This window comes from Phragmites australis, chromosome 6 (assembly GCF_958298935.1).
Source record: "Phragmites australis chromosome 6, lpPhrAust1.1, whole genome shotgun sequence".
NCBI classification, from domain to species: Eukaryota; Viridiplantae; Streptophyta; class Magnoliopsida; order Poales; family Poaceae; genus Phragmites; species Phragmites australis.
In genome coordinates, this window is record NC_084926.1 from 13,146,253 (window position 1) to 13,174,216 (window position 27,964).

At 46.8% G+C, this 27,964-nt stretch overlaps 1 protein-coding gene and 1 pseudogene across 1 annotated transcript; one reads left to right on the forward strand and one right to left on the reverse strand.

The window, feature by feature from the left end:
* Positions 1 to 286: 286 nt before the first annotated feature.
* LOC133922972 (protein CANDIDATE G-PROTEIN COUPLED RECEPTOR 7-like) lies at positions 287 to 1,761 on the reverse strand (annotated as a pseudogene).
* Positions 1,762 to 25,791: 24,030 nt separating this feature from the next.
* LOC133921755 (transcription factor MYB21-like) lies at positions 25,792 to 27,559 on the forward strand. The gene is made up of 3 exons (XM_062366760.1): positions 25,792 to 26,051; positions 26,331 to 26,460; positions 26,554 to 27,559. The coding sequence occupies exons 1-3, from the start codon at positions 25,913 to 25,915 to the stop codon at positions 27,089 to 27,091; spliced, it is 807 nt and encodes a 268-aa protein (XP_062222744.1). The 5' UTR covers positions 25,792 to 25,912; the 3' UTR covers positions 27,092 to 27,559.
* Positions 27,560 to 27,964: the final 405 nt, after the last annotated feature.

Genomic DNA, 27,964 nt, shown 5'->3' on the forward strand with positions numbered 1-27,964 from the left:
ACATATCATCTTAAATAAGATACTATCTTTAATGTATAGTTTTTACCACTATTTTTTTAGATTATATTTATAAAATTTATAATATTATAAAAGTATTTTAAAAATAAATTTACACATATAATTTTAAGTTTTCAAACTAAATATTTTAAAAACTAGTGTTAATCAAAATTTTAAAGTTTAATCAAATATTTTTTAAAACAACATATATTTATGACCGGGGAAAGTAATTCGTAAAGAATACAAAACTTTGAGGCAAGAGACGGCCGTAATTCCCTTGAATCAAAGCTCAGAAAGCTCCGTCGTCCATCTCAAGCTCCTCGCCGGTGGCCTCCTCTTCCTCCTCGCCAATGTACAGATATGGGTTCCTCTCCACCGGCTGGAAGTTGTAGAACACGAACAGGTAAAATGCAAAGCTAGCGGCCTCGACAGCGACGTTGACACCCCACTTGTACTTGTAGTTGAGCACCGCGAGGAACGCCGACACGATGATCCGTGTGAAGTAGAGGTAGCCGACAACGACCAGGTAGAAGCGTTTGAAGAGCGTGAGCTTCTGGAGGTTGCGCGCTGCCTTGCCGTCGGTCTTGGAGGCCTCGCGCAGGCTACGGATGGACCAGATGATGGGGAAGAAAACGGTGCAGCAGCAGATGACGTCGATCAGCAGGAACACCTCGTTCCAAACAATCCAATCCCGTCCTGTCGGACCGGTCTAGCCGATCACCACCAGCACCAAGTTCTCGATCACTTGTAATGGGATCACGATCATAAGCACGCTCTTTTCGCGCTCCTGGAACATTGGAAAGAAACCAGAACGAATTTCAATGCAAAGTTATTTGCATGCATTGATGCATTGCAAAAGTTGACCGACGATGGATTTTACAAATTAACCTGGAGGTACGGTTTGAGGAAGGACCAGCCGGTGCCGATGAGCACGATGACGGTGAAGAGCAGGACGCCCTTGAAGAATCCGAACACGTAGAACGCGACGTCCCAGCCGTGCGGCGTGCCCGTGCGCTCCACGAACCACGCGTCCTCGGCCGCGCACGCCGTCTTGAGCGCCTTGAACAGAAGCAGCGCGCCCATCACGGCGTGGATCCGCTCCAACGTAGCGCGCTGCCGCACGCACGTCAACGCCCACCCCATCAGGAACGCGACGTACACCGCTGACACGCCCGCGTAGATGGCCGGCAGCGGCTGCAGCCCTACGGGGAGGTAGTTCCTAGGCCCGTCGGAGGCGCCACCGTGCATGTTGTACATCTCGGTGCGCACGTCCATGGTGACTTCCACGCCATCCTGGCAGTTGCTGAACACGATGGCGTACTCGTCGGGGTCGTCGATGGTCACGGTGCTGGTGACCCCGCCCGGAGGGACGTCGTTGAGCCGGAGCACGGGGAGCGCGTATTCGCTCGTCAGCACGCAGAAGCCGACGCCGCCGCCTCCCGGGTCAGCGTCGGCGTATTCGGTCTGGTTTTTTACCTTCGGGAACTGGGCTCCGGATATGAACACGAACCCCATGAGGCTGGAGTCGACGCTGGTGAGGCGCGAGTCCGGCCGGAGTCTCCACTCCGCGCTGCTTATGGAGAGCGTGGCCTTGCCGCCGCGCGCGAAGCCGAACTGCTCGAAGAGGATGATTGGCCGCGGGTCGGACACGATGGGCGTGGTCTGGATCTCGGCATGGGCGACCCGCACCAGGAGGAGGACGGCGACGGCGACGGCGACGGCGAGGGAGCTATCCATGGATTTTGCCCGCGACGGTGCGTGCATGTCAATGATGTCATGAAACTATGTAGATTAATCGTTCTGCCTGCATCTCAGATTGCTCGTTCGGGATTAGGGATCATTGTTGCACATGCATGGTGGCGTGTGCTTGTGGAAACGCAATGGAGCATTGGAGATGGATAAGCGTCTTGTCGATGCTCATGGCGTGTTTTAGGGAGGGCCATGAGAGCGCGGGGGCGAACGGAGAAGGCGACCTTGTTTGCCTCGCTACCACACTGGTACGGGAGTTCTCCGTGTGGTTATGGACTTATGGGCCATGGGGGACGTCTTGTTCCCTTCATGGGTCGAATGAACTGGGCTAGGCTGATGTTGGGCTTCAAAATGTGAAATTTGGAGATATTTGCTGTTCAGACTTGGATTGAATATGCTGGTCATTTTTCTCTCAAACACTAGCAACCACGTATGTTTTACTTACATGTAAAATCAATAATATTATGATGGGAGAAAAAAACTCATAGGACAAAATTGAAAAATAAAAGGTTGAGGATGCACCCCTATAGATGGAAGAAAATAATGGTGTATTATTATTTTTTAATGCTAATATCACATATTAATTGTAGGTTTCCAAATTGATTAAAAATTTACAAAAAATTAAGAGGGGAGAAGATGGGAGGCCAACTTTGATTGTAAATTGTTTGATCTTGTAAGATATATGGTGAAGATCATTTAGATCTACTATAATTTATCCATTTTATAGAAGTATTGAAAAAATAGGTCTTCTGATCATCATGGGGAACTGGGGATAACCAATCTCCTTGCTGCCCTGCGTGGTTCTTTTGAACTATGATATTTTTACAGCGTGATTTTTAGGCAACCTTTTTCTTTTGCAATCTGAGATGAGATTTATAAGCCCATAAATAGGGTACGTTCAGCGCAAACAAGTTGTGTGATTACAGAAGTAGGATGTCAGAACCAAACAGCAGATGACATCTCTTGACACGCATATGTCACAAGTACATGAGCATTGTGTTCTCTACGAACATGCTTAAACTCAACCTCATGGAGCTTATTAGCGAGCAATTTAACTTCTTGTGTCAAAATGGCTAGACGTCCTATTGAAGATTCCCTGGATTGTAATGCCAAGCAGATTGAAAGGCAATCCGACTCTAGTGTCACTGGAAGGGATATCCACTTAATAGCAAGAATAACCCCTTCCCGGCAAGTTAGTAACTCAACTTCCTCAGTATCAGTATTGCTGAATATGACCTAGGTGGATGCAAAACCACCTCCCCCCTGTTATCTCTCGCGGCAATACCCAGGCTACAATTAACCTTGACTCTTTTGAATGGCGGAGCATCCCATCGGAAATTAGATAATACATGGCATTGTGTATACCCACGTGCTCCATCATTCCTTAACCCACGCATAGCTTTTCCTTTAATATCCGCTTGCAAGCTATTTTTTCTATAGTGAACAGTGATGATAAATAGCTTCTCAGAAAGTGTATAGACTGAATGATCATGCGTAAGTTGATTCCTGATGAACCAAGTACACCAGAACAATAGAATTGCCATAGTCTTTTGATACCATGAGCACTCAGCCAGTAACAACAAAAACCAATCCAGTCATGTGTTGGAGTAGCATGATTTCGCTGGTAACTCCCAAAACTCCCACATCATGTTCCTCAAATATATGCATAAGAATAGCTCACGAGAGCATGGAACTCAAATCCATTCTCCATGCCGCAAATAACACATGTTCTGATAGGTTCAAAATTTCGGTGTGATTTATTTTCCATGGTGGGAAGAGATCCTGTAGCTGCACGCCACGCAAAGTTTTTTACTCTAGGTGGAACAGAAGCTTGCCATATGTCGTTCCATAGTGAACGATCTCCATTGGGTGCAGAACTAGAAGTTCTCCCGCCATCACCATATTGCAATTGAAAGCCCAATTTATATGCAATATGAACAGAAAAAAAAATCCCTGACTTCTCATAGTGCCATGCAACAAAATCACTGCAACCCTACTTGGTAGTTGGATGTTCAACACCTCCTCCGCGTCAAGTTCATGAAACACAGAGTGGACAAATATGAGTTTCAGCTTTGTTTGTGTGGATGTATCAATTCTAAAACCCAACAGAGTCTATCCCGGCTCTTCTTACCTAGGATAGATAAAATAGCGCTCTTGGTATCCAATTGTCACGCCAGATACGTGTGCTTGTACCATCTATGATGCACCAGATCACACCTTTTTTAAGAAGTTATAGGCCATGTTCAACTCCTCGCCAAGTGGGTGAGGCATTACCACTGGAAACCGTGTCCAAAATATAGCCATTTGGGTAATATCAAGCTTTTAGAATGCGTGCACATATACTGTCCGAAGATACGACAAGCCGCCATGCCTGACGGGCGAGAAAGGCTTGATTAAAAATTCTCAAGTCACGGAACCCCATTCCACCTGTGCTTTACACCGCAACATCCGTTACCAAGTGACCCAGTGAGTTTTGCGTACACCACCTTCTCCACCCCACTAATATCGGCAGATTTTTCGGATCAGTTCATCACACGGGCCGGCAGAAGCTTGAACACCCCTATGCAATATGTTGGTACAGTTTTGAGTAACGGATTTAATGACAATTTCTTTACCAGCACCTGAGATATACCTCTCACTCCAGTCAGCCATCCTTTTGCCAAATATTTGTACTAGAGGTTGGAAAGCTTCTGGTTTCATGCGACCTTCCAGGGTAGGTAACCCAAGATAACATTCCTCAAAAGCCTCTTTCTCCATATGGAGGATTCGTCTTATTCATACTTTCGCATGATCAGCAGCTTGCATAGAAAACATAATGGAATACTCTGGGTTGCTAACCAATTGACCCATACCTTTTTCAAAACCATCAAGGATACTACATATAGCTGTTGCATATTCCTTATCTGCAAATAACAAATGTGAAACTGCAGAAACTCTTCAGCATACTTTCAATCCGTATAACTCTGGTTTCTTCTCCATGGCAAAGCACTCTTGAGAGGCTGTCGGCAACAAAGAGAAAGAGATATGGTGATAGTGGATTCCCATGGCATAGACCGCGTGACGATGAGATATGGTAACCTCCATATTAAGTTTTGCATAAACCAAAATGTTACCTACACGGTCTCTTTCTACTATCATTTATCGACACCTAGAGCACGATCGTTGTTTCTTTCTTCGTTAACAAAATATTCCGTGTACCCGTGACGGGGCACATGATCTCAGCCTGCTTCAAGATTACGGGTCCTCTTTAAGCAGAAAAGGATCGAAAGATTCTTGGACGAAGGCTACCTCTACGGCTCTACCAAATTACATTCTTTATGCTTTCGTGTTCCCTAGCCGGAATCTTATTTGTGCCGTTTTCCACTGCGTCCCACCGTGAGTAAATCAGAATATATGTCTTCCTAGGTTGCTTATGTGTCTTAGGCTGCCAATAGCTTGCTCTCTGAGATTCGTAAACCATTTCCATGATTACCTGCGATAATCGGTGTGACTGTTTAAGGTTGCTCAAAGGAAAGGCATAAGAATTTTATGCGTGTTTGGCATTTAGAATGCCAACCATTCGAGCTCTACAACTCAGATTCAGATTCCACGAGCATGCATGTCTCATCCATTTATTCAAGCACGCAAAGCTCTATCATTAGACCATGGCTAAGGGATTCACTTCACGGTCCAGGTTCCCGTCGTGAAAAAATTTTCGTTCTCTTTAGTGCTCCAATAGTTTCCCTTCATAGTTTTCGTCACGAAGAGATTCCCAAGGTCATTCTCTCTAGGACGGGATTATCTCTCATTTCACTTCACGATTCTCCTTAAAAGGAAGCTGTTGGAGATGAGAGAAAATAAAAAGAATACGAACGAGAAAAAAAATCAAGAAGGAAACAAAATGAAGAGAATATAATTGGAGATAGTCTTACGTTGTTACGGTGTAATAAATAGATCGCTCCTACCACAGAAGGTCTAGGCAACAACTGTTTCCCATGCATCTTGATACTCCATGTTTATTGATTACAGTCCTGTATTCTGTGCTGGGTTTGGAAACCTGCATTGCTTTATCCCATTTCTGCCAGGAGCTCGCTCGCAGAAGGGACAGATCATTCGTACAGGGCACGTACACTCCTTTTCACCAACAACTAAGATTAGATGCTTCTATCCTAGATCGCAAAGCGAGAAAAGCGAGAGGGAATTCCACCTGACGAGAGCAACTCTCGAGAAGCGGCAAGCAATCGCAAGCACTACTAAACCCCTGCAATTATATGCGGCATATACGCCGCAGACAGCACAGCGCATGGGCATTCCCTTTCCGATCCTGATCGAGACCGGCTCTACACGCCTCGCAACGCAGCGCCATTTAACAATCCCCCGCGCGGGACACCTGTCGCCGGCCGGGCGCGCATAAGCCTGTCCCCCCCCCCCCCCCCCCCGCAGCCCTTGCCCGAAACAGCAGCCACAAACGTCGCACTAGTTAATTGGCCTAGTGTGTGCACGAAAAAGGAGTTTGAGGTTTAGGTGCGAAAAATCCTGATTCAGGCTTGTCCGCGAGCGACAACTCGCACATCATGCGCGACTCATGTAATATTCCAAGACATGACCCGCAGAAACAAATTTCTCGATAACTTTTTTAATTTTTTTAAAAAAGTTTGCTGGGTAACTTTTTCTCGGTACTTTTAAGCAGAAATTTTTTTAAGAAAACTTTTTAAAAAAGTTGCGGAGAAAAAAACTCCTAAAAATGGAAAGTTTTGGATTGTCAAGGAGATATGCGAGCTGTCCTCTTGGCATGCATGAGAAAACTTTTTCAGTTTCCACTTGTGAGCGTGACCACATGGACTACTGCAGTGTGGGTCTACGTAATTTTTTTTCTAAATTTTTTTTTCTCAAAACTTATGAGCAAACTTTTTTCATTATTTTTTTCTCAAAACTTTTATAGCTAAACTTTTTTCATAAAACTTTTGAAGAAAAACTTTTCTTATGTATACTTTTCTAAATAGGGAAAGATACGAGAGAAAAAATTTCTGAAAAAGGAAGAGCAAGTGGCTATCGAGAGATTCGCGCGCTGGCTTCATGACACGTGCTAATTAGTGGCGTACGTTTAGGTGTTCCTGACTAAGAGATCTTAACATGCGTTTGTTAGCTTTGGATCAAAAGATATGCTAATAGTGAGAGTAGGCTTTGAAAAGAGGTAGTAGACAGCAAATATAATACTAGTTGTTGGGAGAAATCTTTCAGCTCATAAATAATATTAAGGAGATGTCATCAAGGATTTCTATGGACCTCTCGGACTCCGAACTCCCTGCAGAAGCTAAGGCTTCAGGAGGTTGTGAACCCCTCAGGCCACCGCCTCTCGAGACGAGGAAAGAAGTTACCCTCATGAGAGAATATCAGTAAAAACAGAGAACACCAAAGGCAATTGGCTTGACACGAACTGACCGGTAGTTAATACCGGTGCAAGTAGTGGTCACCCTAACCTCATGATGCAAGTGGAGGCCACTCTGACACCCGGAATACATTTCACGATTTGGTGGTGAGGCGTCCTCGGTGAAGCCTGGAAGCGAGCACACAAGCAAATAACGAAGTGGATATCAGGTCTTATCGCCGTCAAGTACACGAGAGAGCCGATCATTCTCCTATACTCCCGTTGATCCACCTCCTCGTCATCTTCATCTGGATCAAGCGCAGTCGAGGTAGCTATTGGTGTTGCCAAGGGCTTTGCATCACTCATGTAGAACTTCTTTAGCAAATTCTTAGTTTACTTCGTCTGGTGGAGGAATGTATCTTACTTGCTTGATTTGCAGCCCAAGAAAGAAGTTGAGCTCGCCTATCATCGACATTTCGAACTCCTTGCTCATAGTTTCTGCAAGCTTGGCCACAAGTGTATGAGAAGAGCAAAAAAATGATATCATCCACATATATCTAAACAAGTAAGAAATCATTACCATGCCTTAGAGTGAACAAAGTTTTATCAGTTTACCCCATCACATACCTATGCTCTAGCAAGAAAGACTTAAGCCTATCATACCAAGCTTTATGTGTCTGCTTAAGCTCATGCAAAGCCTTTCTAAGCTTGTAAACTCTATGTTGGTATTTGGGATGCTCAAAGTCTAGGAGTTGCCTAACATAGACCTCTTCCTGAATGAAATTATTTAGGAAAGCACTCCTGACATCCATTTGATACAACTAGAAACCCTTAGATGCCGCGAATGCAAGAAGGATCCTAATGGCTTCTAGCCTAACTACGGGTGCAAAAGTCTCTCCAAAGTCTATCCCCTCAAACTAAGTGAAACCCTGAGCCACTAGTCTAGCCTTGTTTCTCACTACAAACTCATCCTCCTCCTGTTTTGTTTTTGAAAACTCATTTTATGTCTATGGTGTGAACATTAGGGTGTGACTCTACAAGGATCCAAACTTGGTTTCTTTCAAAGTTTTCATGCATGGCATTGACCCAACTCAAATTAGCTAAAGCTTGTCTGTCGAAGGGTGAACTCCTAAAGCAGGGATCCGGAGGGACCCTCTTTGAGATTCGGCCGGGGGGATGATTCTGAATCTGTTTGCGGGAGAAATAAATAGGTGTAAATGAAATGGTAGGTGGGATGGAATGATCGGATGCAGAATACATTAAATGCACTGGAAGTTTTTAGACAGGTTTGGGCCGCACTGAGCATAATACCTTACTCCTGTGTGAATGCTATAAATGCATTGAGAATGTCTCTCAGGGATGTTGCTGATTACAAGAAAGTTTGTCTATCCTAGAGCTTCGGGCTCCTTGTTCTTCGGTGGTCTCAGCTTCTGTGCTTGTACTGAACCTTTGTCTTGGGTCTTCCTCCAAGAATCAGAGTGTCTCAGAGTCTTCGCCTATTAGTCTCCCAGAATCTGTTCTTGTCCGTGCCCACCGGCTCTCTTAAATACTTGCCGGCGGTAGCGTGCCCCGAAAGGGAGGGCACGAGTTCTAAGGCGCCATAAATGGAAAAGCAGTCATCATGGGCTCCTGCGCGAAGTGACGGGGGTTGAAAACGCGCCCCCCGCCAGGTCTCGGTCGTCATGATGCGCTTTGCAACAAGCACCGCGGAGAGGGCCCACTGGGCAGCCACAGAGCAGCCTGGCGTGCCCGCCCGGTCTTGTTCGCCTGACACAGCAGGGCGGCAGGCGGGGCACCTTGGGCCTTGCGATGCTATCCCGAGGCGCGCCGGATGACGCGGGATGGGACCCGTGCATTAAATGTCCCCACGCCCTCCTGCTAGGATGTGGCAGGGACTGACACCAAGCGTGGCAGGAGCAGTTGAAAGTGACAGGCCATGCGCCCTCTTAAATGCGGCATCGAGCCTCTCAGTAGCTGACACCTCACCGCTGGACCCTTGTGAGGGCCACCAGCGAAGGACTTCTTAGGCCGTCGGGGAACCGAGTGCTCGGGGGACACTGTTCACATCCCCGAGCACTCTCTCCCGGAAACACCCTTTCTTGGTCCTCGGGGAACCGAGTGCTCGGGGGCCACTGTTCACGCCCCCGAGCACTCTCTCCCGGAAATGAATGTTCAGATCCTCGGGGAACCGAGTGCTCGGGGCCGCTGCTTGCAGCCCCGAGCATTCTCTCCCGGAACTACCTTCCTTGGGTCTTCGGGGTACTCGGGTGCTCGGGGGCCACTGTTCGTAGCCCCGAGCACGCCCTTCCCGGTACTCGGCTTTTCTGATCGTCGGAGGACTTGGGTGCTCGGGAGCCACTGTTCATGACCCTGAGCACTCTCTTTCCGGCACTTGGTCTTCGCAGATCATCGGGGAACTCGGGTACTCGGGGACCACTGTTCATGGCCCCGAGCACTCCCTTCCGGGACTTAGTCTTTTCGTACTTCGCAGAGACGATCTCCGCAGGGGGTGCCACGTGGCAAATTGCTGACCTGGCCTCAGGATTCGGGGATCCCTTGTTCCTGATTCACCGACATTGTCCAACATTAAGAGGCTCAAAAGAAGCAACGAATGCAAAATCAATAAAATAAGCATGAGAAGTAGTCTTGGACCTCGTTACCCTCTCATCAAAATCTTCGATCATCATGTGTGGAAGGTCACCGATGATGTGTTGAGAGTCTCATGCCTAGAGGTGAACTCCCCCTCAACCTATGCTGGTGCATGCCCAAGAGCAGCTGAAGTGAAAGTAGACGTTGTAGGACCATCTGTTGAAGTAGAAGAAGTAGGTGCTAGCTCTGAAGCAAATGTGGTCGAGGAAAGTAGTGAATCATCCTCATCCTCACCGAGAGCTGAAAGGTCATCATCTACAAAGATGCTCTCGCTCATCTCCTGATTATTTGCACACTCAAAGATAGGACTAGCACATGGGTTGATTCATCAAAAGTCACATCACAGGACTCTATGATGGTGTTAGTGTCGAGATTAAAGATCTTGTAAGAATAATTATGAAGAGAATACCTCAAGGAAATGTCATTAGAAGAATATTACTCAAACTTGTCAAGGTTGATACGCTTTAGGATGAAGCAACGATAACCGAAAACTCTCAAATGTAAAATCTTCGACTTCCTCCCAAAGCGCAACTCATAAGAAGTTAAATTCAAGATCAAGTGCAAGAAAAATCTGATTGGAGATGTAGCATGCTATGCTAATAGCCTCAACCCAAAATCTCCTAGGAGTCCTATGCTCATCGAGCATCATCCTAGTCATATCCACTAAAGTGTGATTCTTTCTTTCAACCACGCCATTCTGTTGAGGAATGCATGGGTCAAAAAATTGATGCTTAATGCCATGATCAAGACAGAAAGTATCAAAGAGATAGTACTTGAAATCGATGCCATTATCACTGCGAATTGCTTTCAATGCACCAGAGAGTTCCTTGAATAATCTCAAAGCTAAGCTCCAAAAGTGTAAGAACACTTCATCCTTGCTAACAAGAATGAAGACTCAAGAGTAGCGAGAGAAATCATCAACTATGATAAGAACATACCACCTCCCACCCACCGAACGAACCCGAGAAAGACCAGCAGTGCCCATATGGATAAGTTCTCCCGGTCATTCAGTCATCACCAGATTAACTAGTGGGTGGAAGGCAACAATTATCTTACCATGCCGACAGGAGCACAAATAAGATTATTCTGAAACTTGAGCTTGGACAATGCTCGAATCAAACCGAGGGCACTCAAACGAGTAAGCAAATCAAAGCTCATGTACCCTAGTCTCCTATGCCATATCCAATGCTCAGAAGAAGATTGAGCAATCAAACAACGAGAAGAACCAAGAGATTTAGAAAAATCAGCTCTAAAAACTCTTCCAACTCGAGAAATCTTTCAACTTAAAGTGCCAGAAGAATCAAGAACTCGAGAAGTATCGCGTTTGAAATACACTTCTAAGTCCCATCCAATAATTGAGATACAGAGAGAAGGTTGTATCCCAGATGCTTCACAAAAGCTACATCCTTAAGAGTAAAACTCTTATTCATCTTTACCATACCTTTGGCTTTCACCCTTCCTTTCCGATCATCCCCGAATGTGATGTACTCATGTCGCTTCACGAGGGTGAGGCTGGAGAACCATGATGAATCTCCGATCATATGACGCGAATAACCAGAGTCAATGAGCCACTTGTTCTCTAGGTCTCTGCCTGTCACCTACATATGAGAAAAATAATAGGTGGATGACTTATACTGGGGTTAGTAAAAAACCTCTTGTGAATCCAGTATTGGATCATCCACCCTGAAGTAGTAAAAGCATGTGCAGGTAAAATAGGTCTAGTACATTGATGACGAGTACCATGATGAGAAAAATGTGGTTCACCAAAGCGCTGAGACTCAAAGCCTCTTACATGTGGACCAAAACCATATGAGTCATGACAAAATCCATGCCAGGTAACACCTCTAGGAAGAGCTGAAAAGCGTTAGAGACTCATGAGTGAAAGCGAGGAAAAGGCTCATATACACCAACAGAGAGGCAGTACATGCCCCGGGTGCTCCACTCCCACTCATGCTGTTCATCTCTCCTAGGACGAAAACAAAACCCAACCAATTGACCCTCTCTCTGACAGTAGATACAGTGGTAGCATCTGTCAGGAACTCGCCTGCCGGTCACTCGGGACTCTCTCACAGGGTCTGTCATCTTAGGTTGTGGAGCTCCCTTAGGTTGTGGTACAGATTTCTTCTTTATAGGTTGAGGAATATGTTTCTTGATGGGTTGTGGTGTGGCATTGATTTTGGACCCCTAAATTTCCTAATTTTTTTCCTAAAATACCTCTCTCTTGTAATACACTTCTACTTATCAGGCTACCATCAAGATCATTTTAGTCCATTTTCTTCTCCATTCATCGGATGGCCGCAACGCCTTTATGACTTAGATTTCTCTCGACGCAAGCTTCGCGATGGTGCCACGTACTCCTCCAGTCCTCCCACGGTTTTTAGGCCAAACCGCGAAACCCTATCACACTTTTCAAAGCGTGACTAGCAACCACTTGCTTCCACCTGAAGCAAGTGCTCGGATGATGATGTGTGTCCTCTATCTTGCAATCTTGGCCGCCGGTAAGGATCTCCTGCTCTCGATCACTCGGGCCGCCTTGTCACTTGCACCGGTATCCCCTTTACTTGACTTTGTCGACACACCATATTCATCCTCTATTTCATGTTTTGCTTGACCTTCATGTGTACAGCTAGGATCACTCTTGACTCCACCAAGCCCTCCTTGATCGTACGGCACCAAGCACCTGCTTAGCTCCGATCACTCGCCGTCGACCAACAAGTTGCATCCATCACCTACACACCTTGAAACAAGCAAACACATTTCTCCAAACTCCAAAACATCTCCCGGTTAGCACAAAATCAAAAACTTCAACTCAGAGCACATATGCAAAAAACGTGAACCTTGAATGTTCCGGTGTGTTCTGCTCTTAAACACCGGACCATCCGGTGAATGTAATACTATCTATTCTAGGATAATTTTGATCTTTGCAAGAAAATGTCTGATGAAAGCTTCCAGTGATCTCATGTCTATCACCGGATAATCCGATGTGTGCCAATGCACTGAACCACCCATTTGCAACATCTCTGCAACAAAAGGTCTGGTGCATTCTCCAGTGTTCACAATCTCAACACCGGACTATCCGATGTACATAATCAAACTTGATGCCAAAAATCTCCTCTTTGCAGAAAATATTCCGGTGCTCTCAAGATCCATCACGGGACCATCCGGGGTTTGCTTTCATTTCTGCTTCAACACCGAAAATACTCCGGTGCTACCCTCCGGTGTAGCCACCACATTCATCGGATCTTCCAGTGCATTGATCTCTAATTTTGACCAAAAAATTGCTCTCTGCAAGAAATAGTTCGACGAGTATATACTGTCCATACCGGAACTTCCGGTGAACACCAGAACATCCGATATTCACACCAGAACTTTCAGTGTGTGTAATTTTTCTGCGTACATAGAAGAATTCGTCAATTTCAAACACCACCAACTCGAGTTAGACATGAACAAGAATAAGCATCCACAAACACATACTAACTAAGTTCAAGACACATCAACTGTTATCATTGCCTCATCACATGCAAACCAAGGCACTTCTTCACTTGTTTTCTCAGATACTTTCGCTGCACTTTGTTCGTGAAACACATCTTCTCTTCTACCAACAGCGCATCATCCGTGAGGACCTGAACATAGAAGAACAAGGGGAGGTAGGACGACCACCAAAGTGCTAGCCCATGCGGTCGTTTCCATCGCCGCACCCATGCAAACGTATGCATTGCAGCCATGACCATCACACCATGTGCACCATCCCACCGCCACTAACCCAACAGCTTGGGTTGGCATAGAGGCCCAAGTCGGCATATAGGTGTTCCAACAATGGCGTAGTGAGGACCCCCATCACAACCCAGGGGGTTACGGCCGAGGCCGCAGCCAGACAGGTTGTCTTCCAATGGTTCTAGGCGCTCGAGCCTAGGGGCACTCATGCGTGGGCTCAACCCCTAGACGTCTCCTATGAAGACTCTCTGGGCACCTTCAACGAGCCAGTGTCCTCTGAGAGCTTGGTCGCCTGGCAGCCCTAACATCCTCCCCGTGTGGAAGCAGACACTAGGGAGACCACTAGCCCTGGGGGCGTAGATCCCGCCGACATCCTTGGCACAGACCACAAGCTCTGGAAGCACCGAAAGGGTACTGGTGCATCCTACATGGACCTGGATGTGGCCACAATATAGACGATTGCCAAACTCGTAGCTTCCTAGGAAGATTAGCTCAAGAGGCAAACAGGATACCCGGTAAGGGAAAAAGCTGGCGACAAGAGACCTAGGGGACACAAGCCTACAGCGGGTCGCCAAGTGGGCGGCCAGGCCTTACCGAGCCCCCTTGGCCCACTATGCCTCCCTAGGTTCTGCCGCCAATGGTGCAATACCCCAGTGATGAGGGCCAAGTAACAAAAAGGCCCTAGTCATAAATAGAGTTCGGCAAACCTCCAACGTAGGGGGCCCTGCCTAAGCCTCTGGAGCGGTTAGGACCCCCGAAGTGCCTCCCTGTCGGGTTTGACACTAGTGGGATTGGTCATGTTGAAGAGGTGCAGGGCTCCAACAATAGGACTCCGAGTGCTTCGGATGCCCACGCAGCCCAGACCCTTCGCCTGGCAGCCTAGGTCAGAGAAGCCAACCCTTTCGCTGCCTTCAAGCTGCAAAGTTCTTCCTGGCCTTTGACCTTTCTGTGAAGGCCTTATTTTGGCAAATGTAGGCTCGCTTATGGCCACCTATCAATAGCTTACCTAGATATTTAGTATTTATATAACAAAGTTAGCGTACTCTGAAAGTAGCTAGCCTATCTGATTGAAAGTTTCTAAGACAGATAGCTATAGCAACAGGATACCGTAAGATTTAAGTTATATCTCTGTTCAATAATAAATAGTAAAACCTAAGTTATATATACAGTTTTACATAAGTTATACCTTCGCTGAAATAATGCATAGAGATTAAAAAACCTCTCCACCGATGGCTTATCCTCGGTGGCAGAGACATCTTAAAACCTCACCACCAATGGCCTAGCCTCGGTGGCTGAGATATCTTAAAAACCTCCCCACTGATGGCTTATCCTTGGTGGCGGAGACATCTTAAAAACCTCCTCACCGATGGCATAGCCTTGGTGACAAGGACATCTTAAAAACCTCCACACCGATAACATAGCCTCGGTGGCAGGGATATCTTAAAGATCTCACCATCGATGGTTTAGCCTCGGTGAAAGAGACACCTTAAAAACCTCTTCATCCATGGCTTAGCCTCGGTGGCGGAGACATCTTAAAAAACTGACTCACTGATGGCTTAGCCTCGGTGGTGGGGACATCTTAAAACCTCCCCCACCAATAGCATGACCTCGGTAGCGAAGATACATTAGAAACCCTCTGACAGATAGTAGGCAAAAGCCATGATACCGTAGAGGTACTGAAAACCCTTCAACGGGTCATAGGCGAAAGCCTCGATGCCATAGAGGTACTTAAAATCATTCGGCGGGTCGTAGGCGTAAGCCCTTATGTTGTAGAGGTACAAAGAAACCCTCGACAGGTCATAAGCGTAAGCCCTAATGTTGTCAAGGTACAAAGAAACCCTCTAGCAAGTCGTAGGTGAAAGTTCCGATACCGTAGAGGTACTAAAAACCCTCCGACAGGTCGTAGGCATAAGTCCCAATGTTATAAAGGTATAAAGAAACCCTCCGGCAGGTTATAGACAAAAGTCCTAATACCATAGAGGTGCTAAGAACCCTCTGACAGGTCATAGGTGAAAACTCCGATGTCATAGAGGTACAAAGAAGCCCTCTAATAGGTCGTAGGTGAAAGACTCGATGTCATAGAGGTACTGAAAACCCTTCGATAGGTTGTAGGTGTAAGCCCTGGTGTTGTAGAGGTATAAGGAAACCCTTCGACAGGTCGTTGGTGAAAGCCCCGATACCTTATAGGTATTGGAAACCCTCCGACGGGTCAAAGGCATAAGCCCTAATGTCGTAGGGGTACTAAAAACCCTCTGACAGATCGTATGCACAAGCCCCAATGTCGTAGAGGTAATGAAAACCCTCTGACAGGTTATAGGCGCAAGCCCTGATGTCGTATAGGTACTGAAAACCCTCTGACAGGTTGTAGGCGTAAGTCCCGATGTCATAGATGTACAAAGAAACCCTCCGGTAGGTCGAAGGCGTAAGCCCCGATGCCGTAGAGGTACAAAAAACCTTCCAGCAAATTGAAGGCATAGCATCAATGTCATAGAGGCATGAAACCCTCTGGTAACTCAAAGGTGTTGGCCGAGTATCAAAGAAGTCGCCTCATCCTCACCATCGACTTCAGCTCTCACAAAACTTCACCTCCAGAGCCTCGCCACAGCTAAGGACCGAGTGGGTCATAGACTGCCTCCCTCAGCCTTGAAATTGGCTTCACCTTCGGCAACCTCCGTTGGGCTCCGGATAGCCCTACCTCCAGAGCCTCATCATGGCTAACGAACGAGGGGTCACACCCTTGGTCTAGCCATCAGCTTTACCTCCAACAACCGCCACTAGGCTTCGGATGGCCCTGCCTCCAGAGCCTCGCCACGGCTAAGGGCCAAGGGGGTTGCGGACTACCTCCCTCGGCCTAGCTATCGGCTTCACCTCTGGCAACCACCGCTGAGCTCTGGATGGCCTTGCCTCTGGAGCCTCCATGGCTAAGGGCTGAGGGGGTCACGGATTGCCTCCCTCAGCCTAGCTATCGGCTTCACCTCTGACAACTGTTGTTAGGCTCTGGATGGCCCTGCTTCTGGAGCCTCACCACGACTAAGGATCGAAGGGTTATAGACTGCCTCCCTCGTACTAACCATCGGTTTCACCTCCGGCAACCACTGCAGGGCTCCAAATGGCCTTGACTCCAGAGCCTCACCGTGGCTAAGGGCCGAGGGAGTCGCAAACTGCCTCCCTCAGCCTAGCCATTGTCTTCACCTCCGTCAACCCCCGCTAGGCCATCCGGAGCCTCACTGTGGCTAAGGGTTGAGGGGGTCATGGATTGCCTCCCTCGTTCTAGCCATCGGCTTCACCTCCTCTAACTGTCGTAGGGCTTCGAATAGATTGCTTTGAGTTAGAAATCCGGACCATATTTGGAGAGGACTCTGTACCGGCATCAGATAGAAGAATGTTTGTATCATGCTAGAACCTAGTGGCGACCAGGGATGAGGGGGTCACAAACTATCTCCCTCGGCCTTAATCGTCGGCTTTGCCTCCATCCACCACCACTAGGCTCCGAAACAACCTTGTCTCCGTCAAAGAACTCGTCTCATGGTCCCACTATCGACTACACCTCCTTCGCTAGGAACGACAAGGTCAATATCCCCATCCAAAGGCGTCGGGGTCCAAACCCTCCACACGTCGATGGCACCTACCTTGGTTGTGCTGAGACCTAAACCTGTGTAAGACTTCGCTGCTCCAGTAACCCCTAAAATACTAAAAAATACCTACAATCGCACTCTCCAGCCGCTAACAACCGTTGTGTGTGAGGGGACTGGGGAAGGTGAGGCACTAGAGCTTAGGTGAACACATAAAAAAAACATGTCTGGCTACATGCCAGAGGATCGCCATACACTTCGATCAAAGAAAAAACGCTACGCAGACCTAAGGACTTAGTTATATTAGTAAATTTCACATCCAAAAAATGCTTGCATGCCTTCCCGAGTTTCTAGTATCTGGACTACTCGGGACCAAAAGCATTGACAAAGGATGGGGAAGAAAACTACAAGCCTAACAGTGGCGCACGAAGCGACGTATGCGCTTCATTTGTGGCCTACCGTTGCGGAAGCTGATGTAGTAGCAAGCCCCCGCACTGTCAGAGGACAAAGAGGACTCCTCCACGGCCTTCTCTTCCTCCTCCTTGGCCTTCTTCTTCTCCGCCTGGGTTGCCTCCTTCTTCGCTTCCATCTTCTCTTCCTCTTTGATATCCTTCTTTAAAAGATACCAGTCGATCTCCTCTCCATCGATAGAGATATCAATAATCTCAGCTGGAGTGACCAATCGGACTGGAGATCAAGACGGAATGGCAGGGGGGAACTCTCTCTGCAAGGATGGAAGCACGATGGTTGCCAGCTCTAACCTTGCAAGCATGCACGCAGGACCTCTCGCCTCAGAGGCACCACGGTAAGCAGAACTGGCGCCAGCACCAGAGGTGACCCCACCCTAGTCAAGCCAGTCAAAATCATCGACATCTCCGACGATAAGGAGGAGGAGGACACCATGATCAAGCAAAAGAAGAATCACTCCCTCACACAGCAATGAAGGATCAATTGGATAGACCCCAGCTTTTATAGTCGAACCAATCATTTGCGTACTCCTAGAGAAGGAAACAAAACCGCCATGGGTGCCATCCCGTGGCCTTCCCAATTATTATTCTGAGGGGCCATGACCACATCCTGGTCAAATCTGCGCACACGTGACAACTCCCTTCAGCAGCGCCCTAGTTTTTTTCCATACACATCACGTCGCATTTATTATTTGAATCCCTTTCAGCACATGCAAGGGCAATTGGCACAAGACCCCAGGAGAACCAGCATATTACCCCATCAGACGCACTGATGTTACCACGCATCACTAAGTACTTATGTCAAAAAATGGGGAGAATATCTTGCCTCTACATACGGTCTCCATTATGATGGTTCAAATGGAAGAGCTTGCCCCTGAAGAGCTTGCTCTAACCCCCGTAGGGCTTCAAATGGCCTATAGCTCCAACACTTTACGCCTCTGATCTCAGCATGGGCTCTAGAGATCATTACCTCCGTTCAAACCTCGACGACCTTTGGCTCCAACGTCTCTACACCTCTGGCCTTAGCATGGGCTCTAGAGTGCATAGCCTCCACTCCAACCTTGATGGCCTTCGGCTCTAACACCTCTATGCCTCTGACCTCACCATGGGCTCCGAAGTGCATTGCCTCCATTCGAACCTTGATGGCCTTCGGCTCCAACACCTCTATGCCTCCGTCTTCAATATGGACCCTAAAGTGCATTACCTTCGTTCAAACCTCGATGGCCTTTGGCTCTGATGCATCTATACCTACGACCTTAGCATAGGCTCCAGAGCGCATTGCCTCCATTCGAACCTCAACGGTCTTCGGCTCCAACGCCTCTACGCCTCCGACCTCAGCATGGGCTCCGGAGTCCGGAGTGCATTGCCTCCATTTGAACCTCGACGGCCTTCAGATTTGATGCCTCTACGCCTCCGGCCTCAGCATGGGCTCCGGAGCACATTGCCTTCATTCGAACCTCGACAGCCTTCGGCTTTGACACCTCTATGCCTTCGGGTTCACTGTCTTTTTTTCTGTTTTTTGAAAATAACATCACTACCGGTTCCAAAAACGGTAGTAAAAACTAGTTTGGAACTGACAGTGAACCCATATTCTACAGTAGTGTATGGGTTGCGAATGTGGCAAAGATAGGGTATAGATGGAGGATTGGAGATGGGGAAAAAAGTTAAGTTTTGGGAAGAATATTGGTTATGATCACCAGTTTGGCTGTTCAATTGTGGGACTTGTATGTTATTGTCGACGCACAAACAACTACAGTGCTGATCTTTGGGATGAAAATAATTTGAAATATATATTTAGGAGATGCGTTTTTTATTAAAAAAAAATCTTTATTAACTCTTATCGTTATAACAAAGATACACTCCCGATCTCTGTAGAATTAAGATGCACACATCCCAATAAACAAAAACAATAACAAAAAAACAAAACGGTATCCTCATCTGATAGTGTAAACTAGAAACATGCGATATTATGGTGGTAGACTCATAATCCAAAGCCTAGAACTCCATTCATAGCTGATGAAGAGTTCTATTGTCTGCTCCATCACGTATATTTAGGAGATGTGTAGGAGATGTGTAGGAGATAATTTAATGAGGAAACGGGAGGAGGTAGTTCAGATAGCCTCTACCATAACTTTGCCTGACGAAGAAGATGCTCCAATCTGGCAATGTAACTTATCTGGGGTGTATTCATCTCAGTCTCTTTACAAAATTGTCAATTGTAGGGGTAATACCCATTTATACTCCTGCAGTCTGGAAATTGAAAATCCCACCTAGAGTACTTTTTTTTTGTGTGGTTGTTGTCAAAGAATAAGCTTCTGACAAGAGACAACCTTGGTAAGAGGAGAAAAGTAGAAGATGGTACATGCCTCTTTTGTACTGAGCAAGAGAGTATCCAACATCTATTTTTTGTCTGCGTAGTTGCTAGAAGACTAGAAGAGTATGGGGTAGGTACCATATCTGAGGTTGTTGGTAGTACTATGGGTAGTAGTTTTGAATCTGTATCTAAATTTTGGATCAGTGAAAAAAAGCACTGTCTAGTTAATATGATAAGCTCTGCAACTATGTGGGGGTTGTAGAAGCTAAGAAACAATTTTTGTTTTCATAATGGTTTTTGGAAGGATATTAACAGATTTGGCAGGGCATCATCCTATGCTCAGGAGCTGGGCGATTCTGTGTCCTCTTCGTCAGGAGGAAGAGCTGCACAGCATTTACCTGGCGCTTTGGAAGCGATGGTAACAAGACTGGATAGGATCTCACAAAGAGAAACTGGTCAGGACCTCTGCTGCTGAAGCCGTGCTCCTCATGGGAAGAGGGTGGTTTCTTTTAAGTAGTTGATCAATGTGATACCATATGAGTATGGGAGATGTGAGAGTGCTTTAAACGGTGTGTAACACTGAGCTGTAAAATGTTTTTTGTCATGCCTTTGCAATGCAAGTATGGACTGGGGCGCGCTCCTTAGAATTCTAAAAAAAATGTTCCCCTCCAAGTCGACGGCGGTGGTCTCTCCTAAGCTTCAGTGCTCCATGTACGGTTTCTAAAAAAGCAATTTGTAGCCGGGCTAGTTGGCCGTAACAAACATGTCCCGATCCCTAACCACAGCAGAAAGCGTGTAAGAAGACTAGATGATTTGACTACTGTCGCACTGTACCGGTACTGACATCTAATATGTGTTGAGGCACGCGTGATCGATCAAAGGTAGACTCTGAAGCTTTGGCAGCCTGCAACAACCGCGTATGATTTCCGTCCAACGCATTTTTATATACTCCAGCGTACGCTAATCCAAGACATCAGCGTATTAACGGCGGGTACGTGCATTGACAGTCTTCCTTTATGCTTGTTCCTCTGAATCTATCGTTGTCATCTATCTAGAGCGCCCGTTTTACCTAACTAAGCCTCATGTCTTCCGTGGAAAATATCAATGCTTTTCTCTTTTTCTTTCAGAAAGTCTGCTGGTCGGTCTTGGGATGTCAACTGGTGGGTTTCTCTTTTTGGTTCTAGCAGTAAAACAACCGTGTGACACGTGTGACACAACACAAAAATTAATCATTAACAGGTTTTCAGTTTCTTTCTTTTTTTTTCATATCCATATGGCATGATAAAAAGGCACGTGCGTAAATCCCAGACGTTTGGTTCTTTCTTGAACCACGCATTTGGTGTGAGTCACTTGCTCCGTATCTTCTTGCGTCATTTTAGCTGGCACGTTCTGAAGAGTAGATAAGTTATTACGGTTGCGTTTATGTCGAAAACAACTTTTTTTAGTTACTCGATGTACCTTAGGCCAATAAGTTCACAATGCATTCGGGGTTGCATGTTAATTTCTAGTTCAAAGACATGTCTCCCGCAAAAGAGAAAAAAATGTGTAAGTATAGATAAAAGAGGAATTACCTCATATGTCTGTAACAAAAACTATTTTGCTATAATACCTATTTATCTTTGGAAAATACTTAGCATTCGGACATCTTCAATAGTTATAGATGTTACTGTCTTTTAGCTGAGAGAATATATTTTTTAAAATTTATATGGATCCCACCTTTTACAATTCTCTATATATACTTCACAGAGAAGAGAGATGCTAAGATGACTTATAATTACTTAGCTCTTTATCTCTCTTCTTTAAGAGCTGGTACTTATTTTACTCTCTTCTCTATAAAGTATAAAAATTATACTAGTGATAGTATTAAAAAATATAATCTCTCAACTAAAAGATAATAGCTACATTTAATTATTAGAGATACTAGAAAAGTAGGCATTGAATAGACTCGACAGACCGTGAAACACATGCTGTGGTACAACCACGGGCGTTTTCAGATGTCACCAACCCCTCATGGGCGACTAAGCTAACCCACGGATCACTCTTGAGCCCCGAGCTAATTTCGCTTATCGTATCATGCCTGTCGTGATCCCAGGAGCAGGAGCCATAAACGACTCTGTTCAAGCTGCGTGTGCCTCGAGGGCCAGCTCGTCCGCTTGCGCCGAATGTTCCCGGTGCAAGACAGAGTTACATGAAGAGCTTAGCTTCTTTTATTCCGCAGCTTTAGATGATTTTGTTCTTTTTTCGTTGTCTTAAGGATTTTGTTTTTTTTCTCCTTTATTAATATAAAAACTGATAAAACTCCTGCCACTTTTAAAAAATTGAACACGAAAATTTTACTAGAATATATAGCTTATTAGTATTATTTATTTATATTGAAATTTATATTTAAAAATTAGATAAAAAACTATAAGGTATATAAAAAAAATTAGCAGATACATGAGTATTATATGAGAGATGGACGATCATATGTGCACAAAGATACACACGAAGTTGCATTTTCGTGTTAGATCGTTAGCTCTTTTAAGATCATCTCCAATAGACACTTAAAAATATATTCCTATAATACTATTATAGTATCTTCTATTTTTTTTATCTTCAACAGCTACCATATTTTTTACACTATATTACTCTCCTTCTCCCCTTAAACTTACAGACATACTCAGAGAATAGTGATACGGCTCCCGTATCCATTGACAAACTTGCCTATCAATGCCTCCTCCCGCTTCCCTGTAGCACGGAGAAAAACAAAAATGCCGATTATATTAGAGTTGTTTACATGCGTATGTGATCGGCAAAAGTACGACCGAACAAGGATACGGCAAAAATGCCATCCGGTCTAAAGGGAAGATCATTCGCTTTGTTTCTCTCCTGGCCGTGGACGCCCCGAACCGAGTGAGCGCGCGGATCGGTTGAGCCGAGCGGGCGAGCGAGCGAGCGCGTGGAGGCCGCAGTTGCGCGGCGGATGACCGACTGGCCCCGGGTCAGAGCGCGCTACGGCACTACGCTGTGGAACGCCGCAGGGCAGCGCTCGTGGGGTGGGGTTAGGCGGCAACCCCGTGTTGACGGCGAGGCGACCCGACCGGCCCGTACCGGAACGGGACCAGGTGACAGCCGAGACGCGCGGGCTCGTGCATCGGTTGGACGTGGCGCGCGCCGAGCGGGGCGCAGCAACGATGTGGCGCAGTCAAAAGGCTCCGAGACCGGCGGGAGCCGGCCTTTCTGCCCCCACCCCCCCTGCCTTTCTGTGCTAACCGCGTCGCGGGTTGCCCTGCCTTGAAGCGACCGGGACGCCCGCGGCTGCCAGGTGTTTAACGAGTTGGGCTAGCCTCCTGCGATCGCCGTCAGATTCAGATTATTTTAGCTGATCAACATTCTTGGTGCGTTCGAAGTCTACGATCGGGCAGTAAAATTACGAATGAGGCCCAGTGCCAGCGCGGCAGCACCTCCACGCTTTTTTTTTTACCGATCTGGGGACGGTTTTGCAATGAAATTGAACTTTTTGCCGCCAAGCATTTCAGTTCTTGAACTCACCGATGTACTATGCCTTGTTTTTTCGAAACACAAGCTTCGTGAGTTCGTGTACCTTAGCTAGTTGGACATGTTGTTTTGCGCTGACTAATTTTGGTAGGCCTGGGGACGTCTGATAGGAAGGCGCCATTCGATACCTGATGTTGAGTAGCAGATGTGGAGGGTCCTAGTCCGAGAGTCCTACACGTGAAAAGTGATAAGACTGATATATACTAGATTGAAAACAAATTTTATACCTGTCTAGTAAGATTCTCGTGTAGAGATAGCTAAATAGATCGTGCCTATTGGATCGACTCGAGACCCGGCACGATTCGAGCCGAGTTAGATCGGGCCGGCACGATACGAGGCCATGGGCCGTGCCTGGGCCGAGCGTGCGGCACGGCATAACTCGGCTAAGTCGGGCCGGCACGAGCATGACCCAACGCGGGTCGGCACGGACGGGCACGACCCGGCCCGACACGTCTGGATCCAGCTATTTTGTATTTTCTTTATATATTTTTATTTTTTTGCTATTTTTTAATCTATTTTCTATATATATTTTTTAAATTTTGTAGCTATTTTTTATTTTATTTTTTTGCCATATGTGGCACCGTGCCCACCGGACCTGCCATGCCACAATCGTGCCTAGACCGACCCAGCACGGTACGATGCATGACGGACCGTGCCGTGGGTCGAAGGCGCAGCACGCGGGTCAGCACAGCACGACCTGTTACATTAGCCAAGCCTATCGGGCCGTACCTAACCGGGTTATGCCTAGCTGAGCCCGTGCCAGGCCGACCTGATTGGCCCGTTTGACCATCTCTGCTCTCGTAAAACTCCATCCATATCATCTATCCTGTTATCAAATAACTAGACTAAAGAGTTGAGAGAGCGAGTGAATATATACCATCGTAGTATACAAAATCTTTTATAGAATCGAGTACTATAAAATTTGTTTCCTACTATCCTTAGCGTGAAGAGCAACGAAACCTTTTTGACGGGTATGTGACAGGCACTCAACCGCTTCGCCTAGCAGCACAACGCTTGTATTGCTCTCCCACAACCCCGTTTTCACGGTTTAGGCTGCTTCCATTTCGCTCGCCGCTACTACGGGAATCGCTTTTGCTTTCTTTTCCTCTGGCTACTAAGATGTTTCAGTTCGCCAGGTTGTCTCTTGCCTGCTCATGGATTCAGCAGGCAGTTCAAAAGGTTGACCTATTTGGGAGGCCGTGCGCAAGTTGGGAGCCCAAGTCAACTGTCAGCGCACGAGGGAGACATTGAACAAACCAAACCAAGGCAAGGCAGGTCAACTGTGCTGGGTCCGAGCCCAAGCACAATCAGCACCTGAGCTGGGTCCAAGCTAAGTGTGCGCTTGTTCGGCCTTTGGCTTGATGCTCCATGCTAAGAGGGAGGGTCCATGGTTCTATGTACCCATGCAGTTGTTTAGATGGATGCTTGAGGAAAGCATGCCCAAACGCTCGAGCCTGTCTGGACGCAGGCATTCGAAATATTTTGCCTCGTGAGAGTGGACCATACAAACATATATGGCAAATACTATTCTTAAGGCGGATTTTTTTTTTTTTTTTTTTTTTGCAAAATCTCTTAGGCGATGACTATGCACGGTCATCTTCTAGCTCCTGCTTACCCTTAGTCATCTCGGGTAGTGTTTCCGTCGCCGGATCCACACACGCTACCTCCGTCACGCTAACTTGACCGATTCATACTTCCTGACCCCATTTGGCCCATCGCCTATCCTCCACCACCTGCGACCGACGGAACCCTACGGTCCTGCCCCTACCTTCGTTGGGCCATCTTGTCTCCCCGGAGCCTCCTACCTCCGTTGGGCCATCTTGTCTCCCCGGAGCCTCCTTCAGAACCCCACTCGAATCAAATCCCCACCCGGAAACTTCATTGGCACCCGTGTTCACGACCTGAAATCTCAAATGAGATTTTAAACGTTTAAAATGTAGGAAGTGTGAACATATATTTATGTTCTCCTGTTTAACATCTAGATTACCAATAACTAGAAGTGACACGCTACCGAAAAATGGAATGTATTTGACATGATCTCGCATCGATTGCAAGCAAAAACGGTTGCGAGAGCTAGCTAAGGATTGTCAGTTGCCGCACCTGATGACCGCTACCTACAAGCTAGGAGGAGACATGGTTTGTCCCGGTCGTGGCTACTCCACGCAGCACCAAAAACGCAGGTGCTAAGCTATAGGGGGCGAGGCCGCGCTTTCGGCAGGAAATCCTACGGTGAGTCGGTAATCCATCATCATATCCATTGAGAAAAAGAGAAAGAAAAGCTTACCAAAATTACCCGCGACACCGATCGTCGGAGGGCATTTCCGGCAATACCCGGCTCCTCACAAACGTAGTGGCAGTGGGACTCCCCTGACAGCGACATGGCCTCTGGTGAGCCTGTGCTGATATATATGCGGCAACAGGCACTCGGTTGCTGCATCACCTCACTCACTCGCTCACCGGGGAGAGTGCTCGGGAGGGATTAAAGATTGATTAGCTCACCAGGATTACACTGAAGTGAAAAGATTAACTAGTTCTCTTCAGGTAGCTGTCTAGAGAAGAGGTTAAAATGGAAGGGCAGTTTGGTTGGGGGAGAGAAGAGGGAGGGTGGAGGAAAGGGCCATGGACGGCGCAGGAAGACAAGCTGCTGGTCGAGTATGTGAGGCAGCATGGGGAAGGGAGGTGGAATTCTGTCGCCAAGCTGACTGGTACTGATCATGTGTTACTAATTCTCGTTTGTTTCGTCACTTTTCTCGTTAGCTTTTTCCTTAATTATCGTCAGCAAGAGCCTTAACGAACCTGAAGCTGCAAGTTGCATTTGGTTGAGTGGCAAATTGATGTAGTCAGGCCTGCAAGTAGATGTAAATTTAGGTTCTATATATACTGCACATGATTGCCAACTTGCAAGTCAACTAAGCTGCATGATTCAGCTCTATCGTACGTCAGGTGGTTTTATCTAGTATCTAACGCTGGCTCGCTTGATGAAGGTCTGAAGAGAAGTGGCAAGAGCTGCAGGCTCCGGTGGGTGAACTACCTGAGGCCTGACCTCAAGAGAGGCAAGATCACACAGCAGGAGGAGAGCGTCATACTCGAGCTGCACGCCTTGTGGGGAAACAGGTAGATACTTGAAATTTTCTGAAAATTGCATGCACGGTAGCTCACCTGAATTTCTGTTCCACGAAGCTGACCACGTTCTGTTCTGGTACGTAGATGGTCGACGATCGCGCGCAGCCTCCCAGGGCGAACGGACAACGAGATCAAGAACTACTGGCGGACGCACTTCAAGAAGGGCAAGCCGTCCAAGAACATCGAGCGCGCGAGGGCGCGGTTCCTCAAGCAGCGCCGCGAGATGCAGAGCCAACTGCTGCAGGGACAAGATCATCAGCTGCTGCAGCTGCAGCAGAAACAGCCCGATCACGACGATGCCATCAGAGAGGCGGCGCCGGCGGCTTCACTGGCGCAGCAGCACGAGGTCCTGCAGATGATGCAGGACATGGACGACCTGATGTTCCAGTTCTCCCCGATGTCTTCCTGCTCCTCCTCGTACCTCCTCCACGGCGGCAGGGCCACCACCGTCAACGCGTCGGCCAGCGAGGGGTCCAGCGGGGATAAGCTCGACGGCGGCGACACGTGGGGGTGGGGCAGCCTGTGGAACCACGACGACGTGGTCGATGACGTCGACGGCGGCGCCTGCTGCTGGGACAGCAGCTTCCCTTTGCTGCAGGATCAAGGAATCGCTTTCGACTAGCTAACCTACAATTTTAGAGTCTACTGCAACAAGATACTCTTTTGATCATTTTCGTCTTGGGCTTGTCCAGCTGCTGCCTATGCGTGGAGGCCTGGAGGGTACACGTAGTAACTACAGGAATGAGAGCGAAAGGCCATTGTGTACATGCGGTGTTGGTGGATAAAGATGCAACACCAACTAAAGCCCACTTCGGTCGAGTAGCCTATCTCCATGACATGTTTGCCTCGTTTTAGAGCGCTTTTTAGGGGAGCGGTAAGTTTTTCTACTCTTGAAAAAGGAGATACGAGAGAGGACAAAAGGAAGTGTTAAAAGTGCACCTTAGCTCATGTACTTTATTTTGCGTCTACTCGAGTTTCAACGTGTATTTCGATGCGTGGCTCATTGGTCTGGATATTTTTACTTATATGCTTCTTTTCTTTTGTTAATTCCATCAGAAAACTTATACGAGGTCCACAGCTTACCCTGCGGCGGAGTTCGGTAGATTGACGAGGTAGTTGCAGATCGTCATAGAAGGTAGGATCTGCAATCGTGCTTTATGGTGGTTTTTCGACAAATGGTCGTTGGTGTGTCATATTCGGGTTTTCGTTCCAGCAAAGTTATATTGGTTTTTAGATTAGTTTTTCTTATAAACTGGATCAATACTTTTCTTTTAAGATAAAATCAGCAGAGCTCATGCCGTCGTTTCGAAAAAAAAAATCCATCAAAAAACTTTCATAAAAATGAGCAAATTTTAGGGTTTTTTGAGGAAGAGCTATTCCAGTTATTATTATAACAAATCCAATTATTATAATAAAACTATTAGAAAAAACGCACCTTTAGAATGAGTTCTACAAAATCACACTTTGTTTTGTATGTTATTTCACAAAACCATAC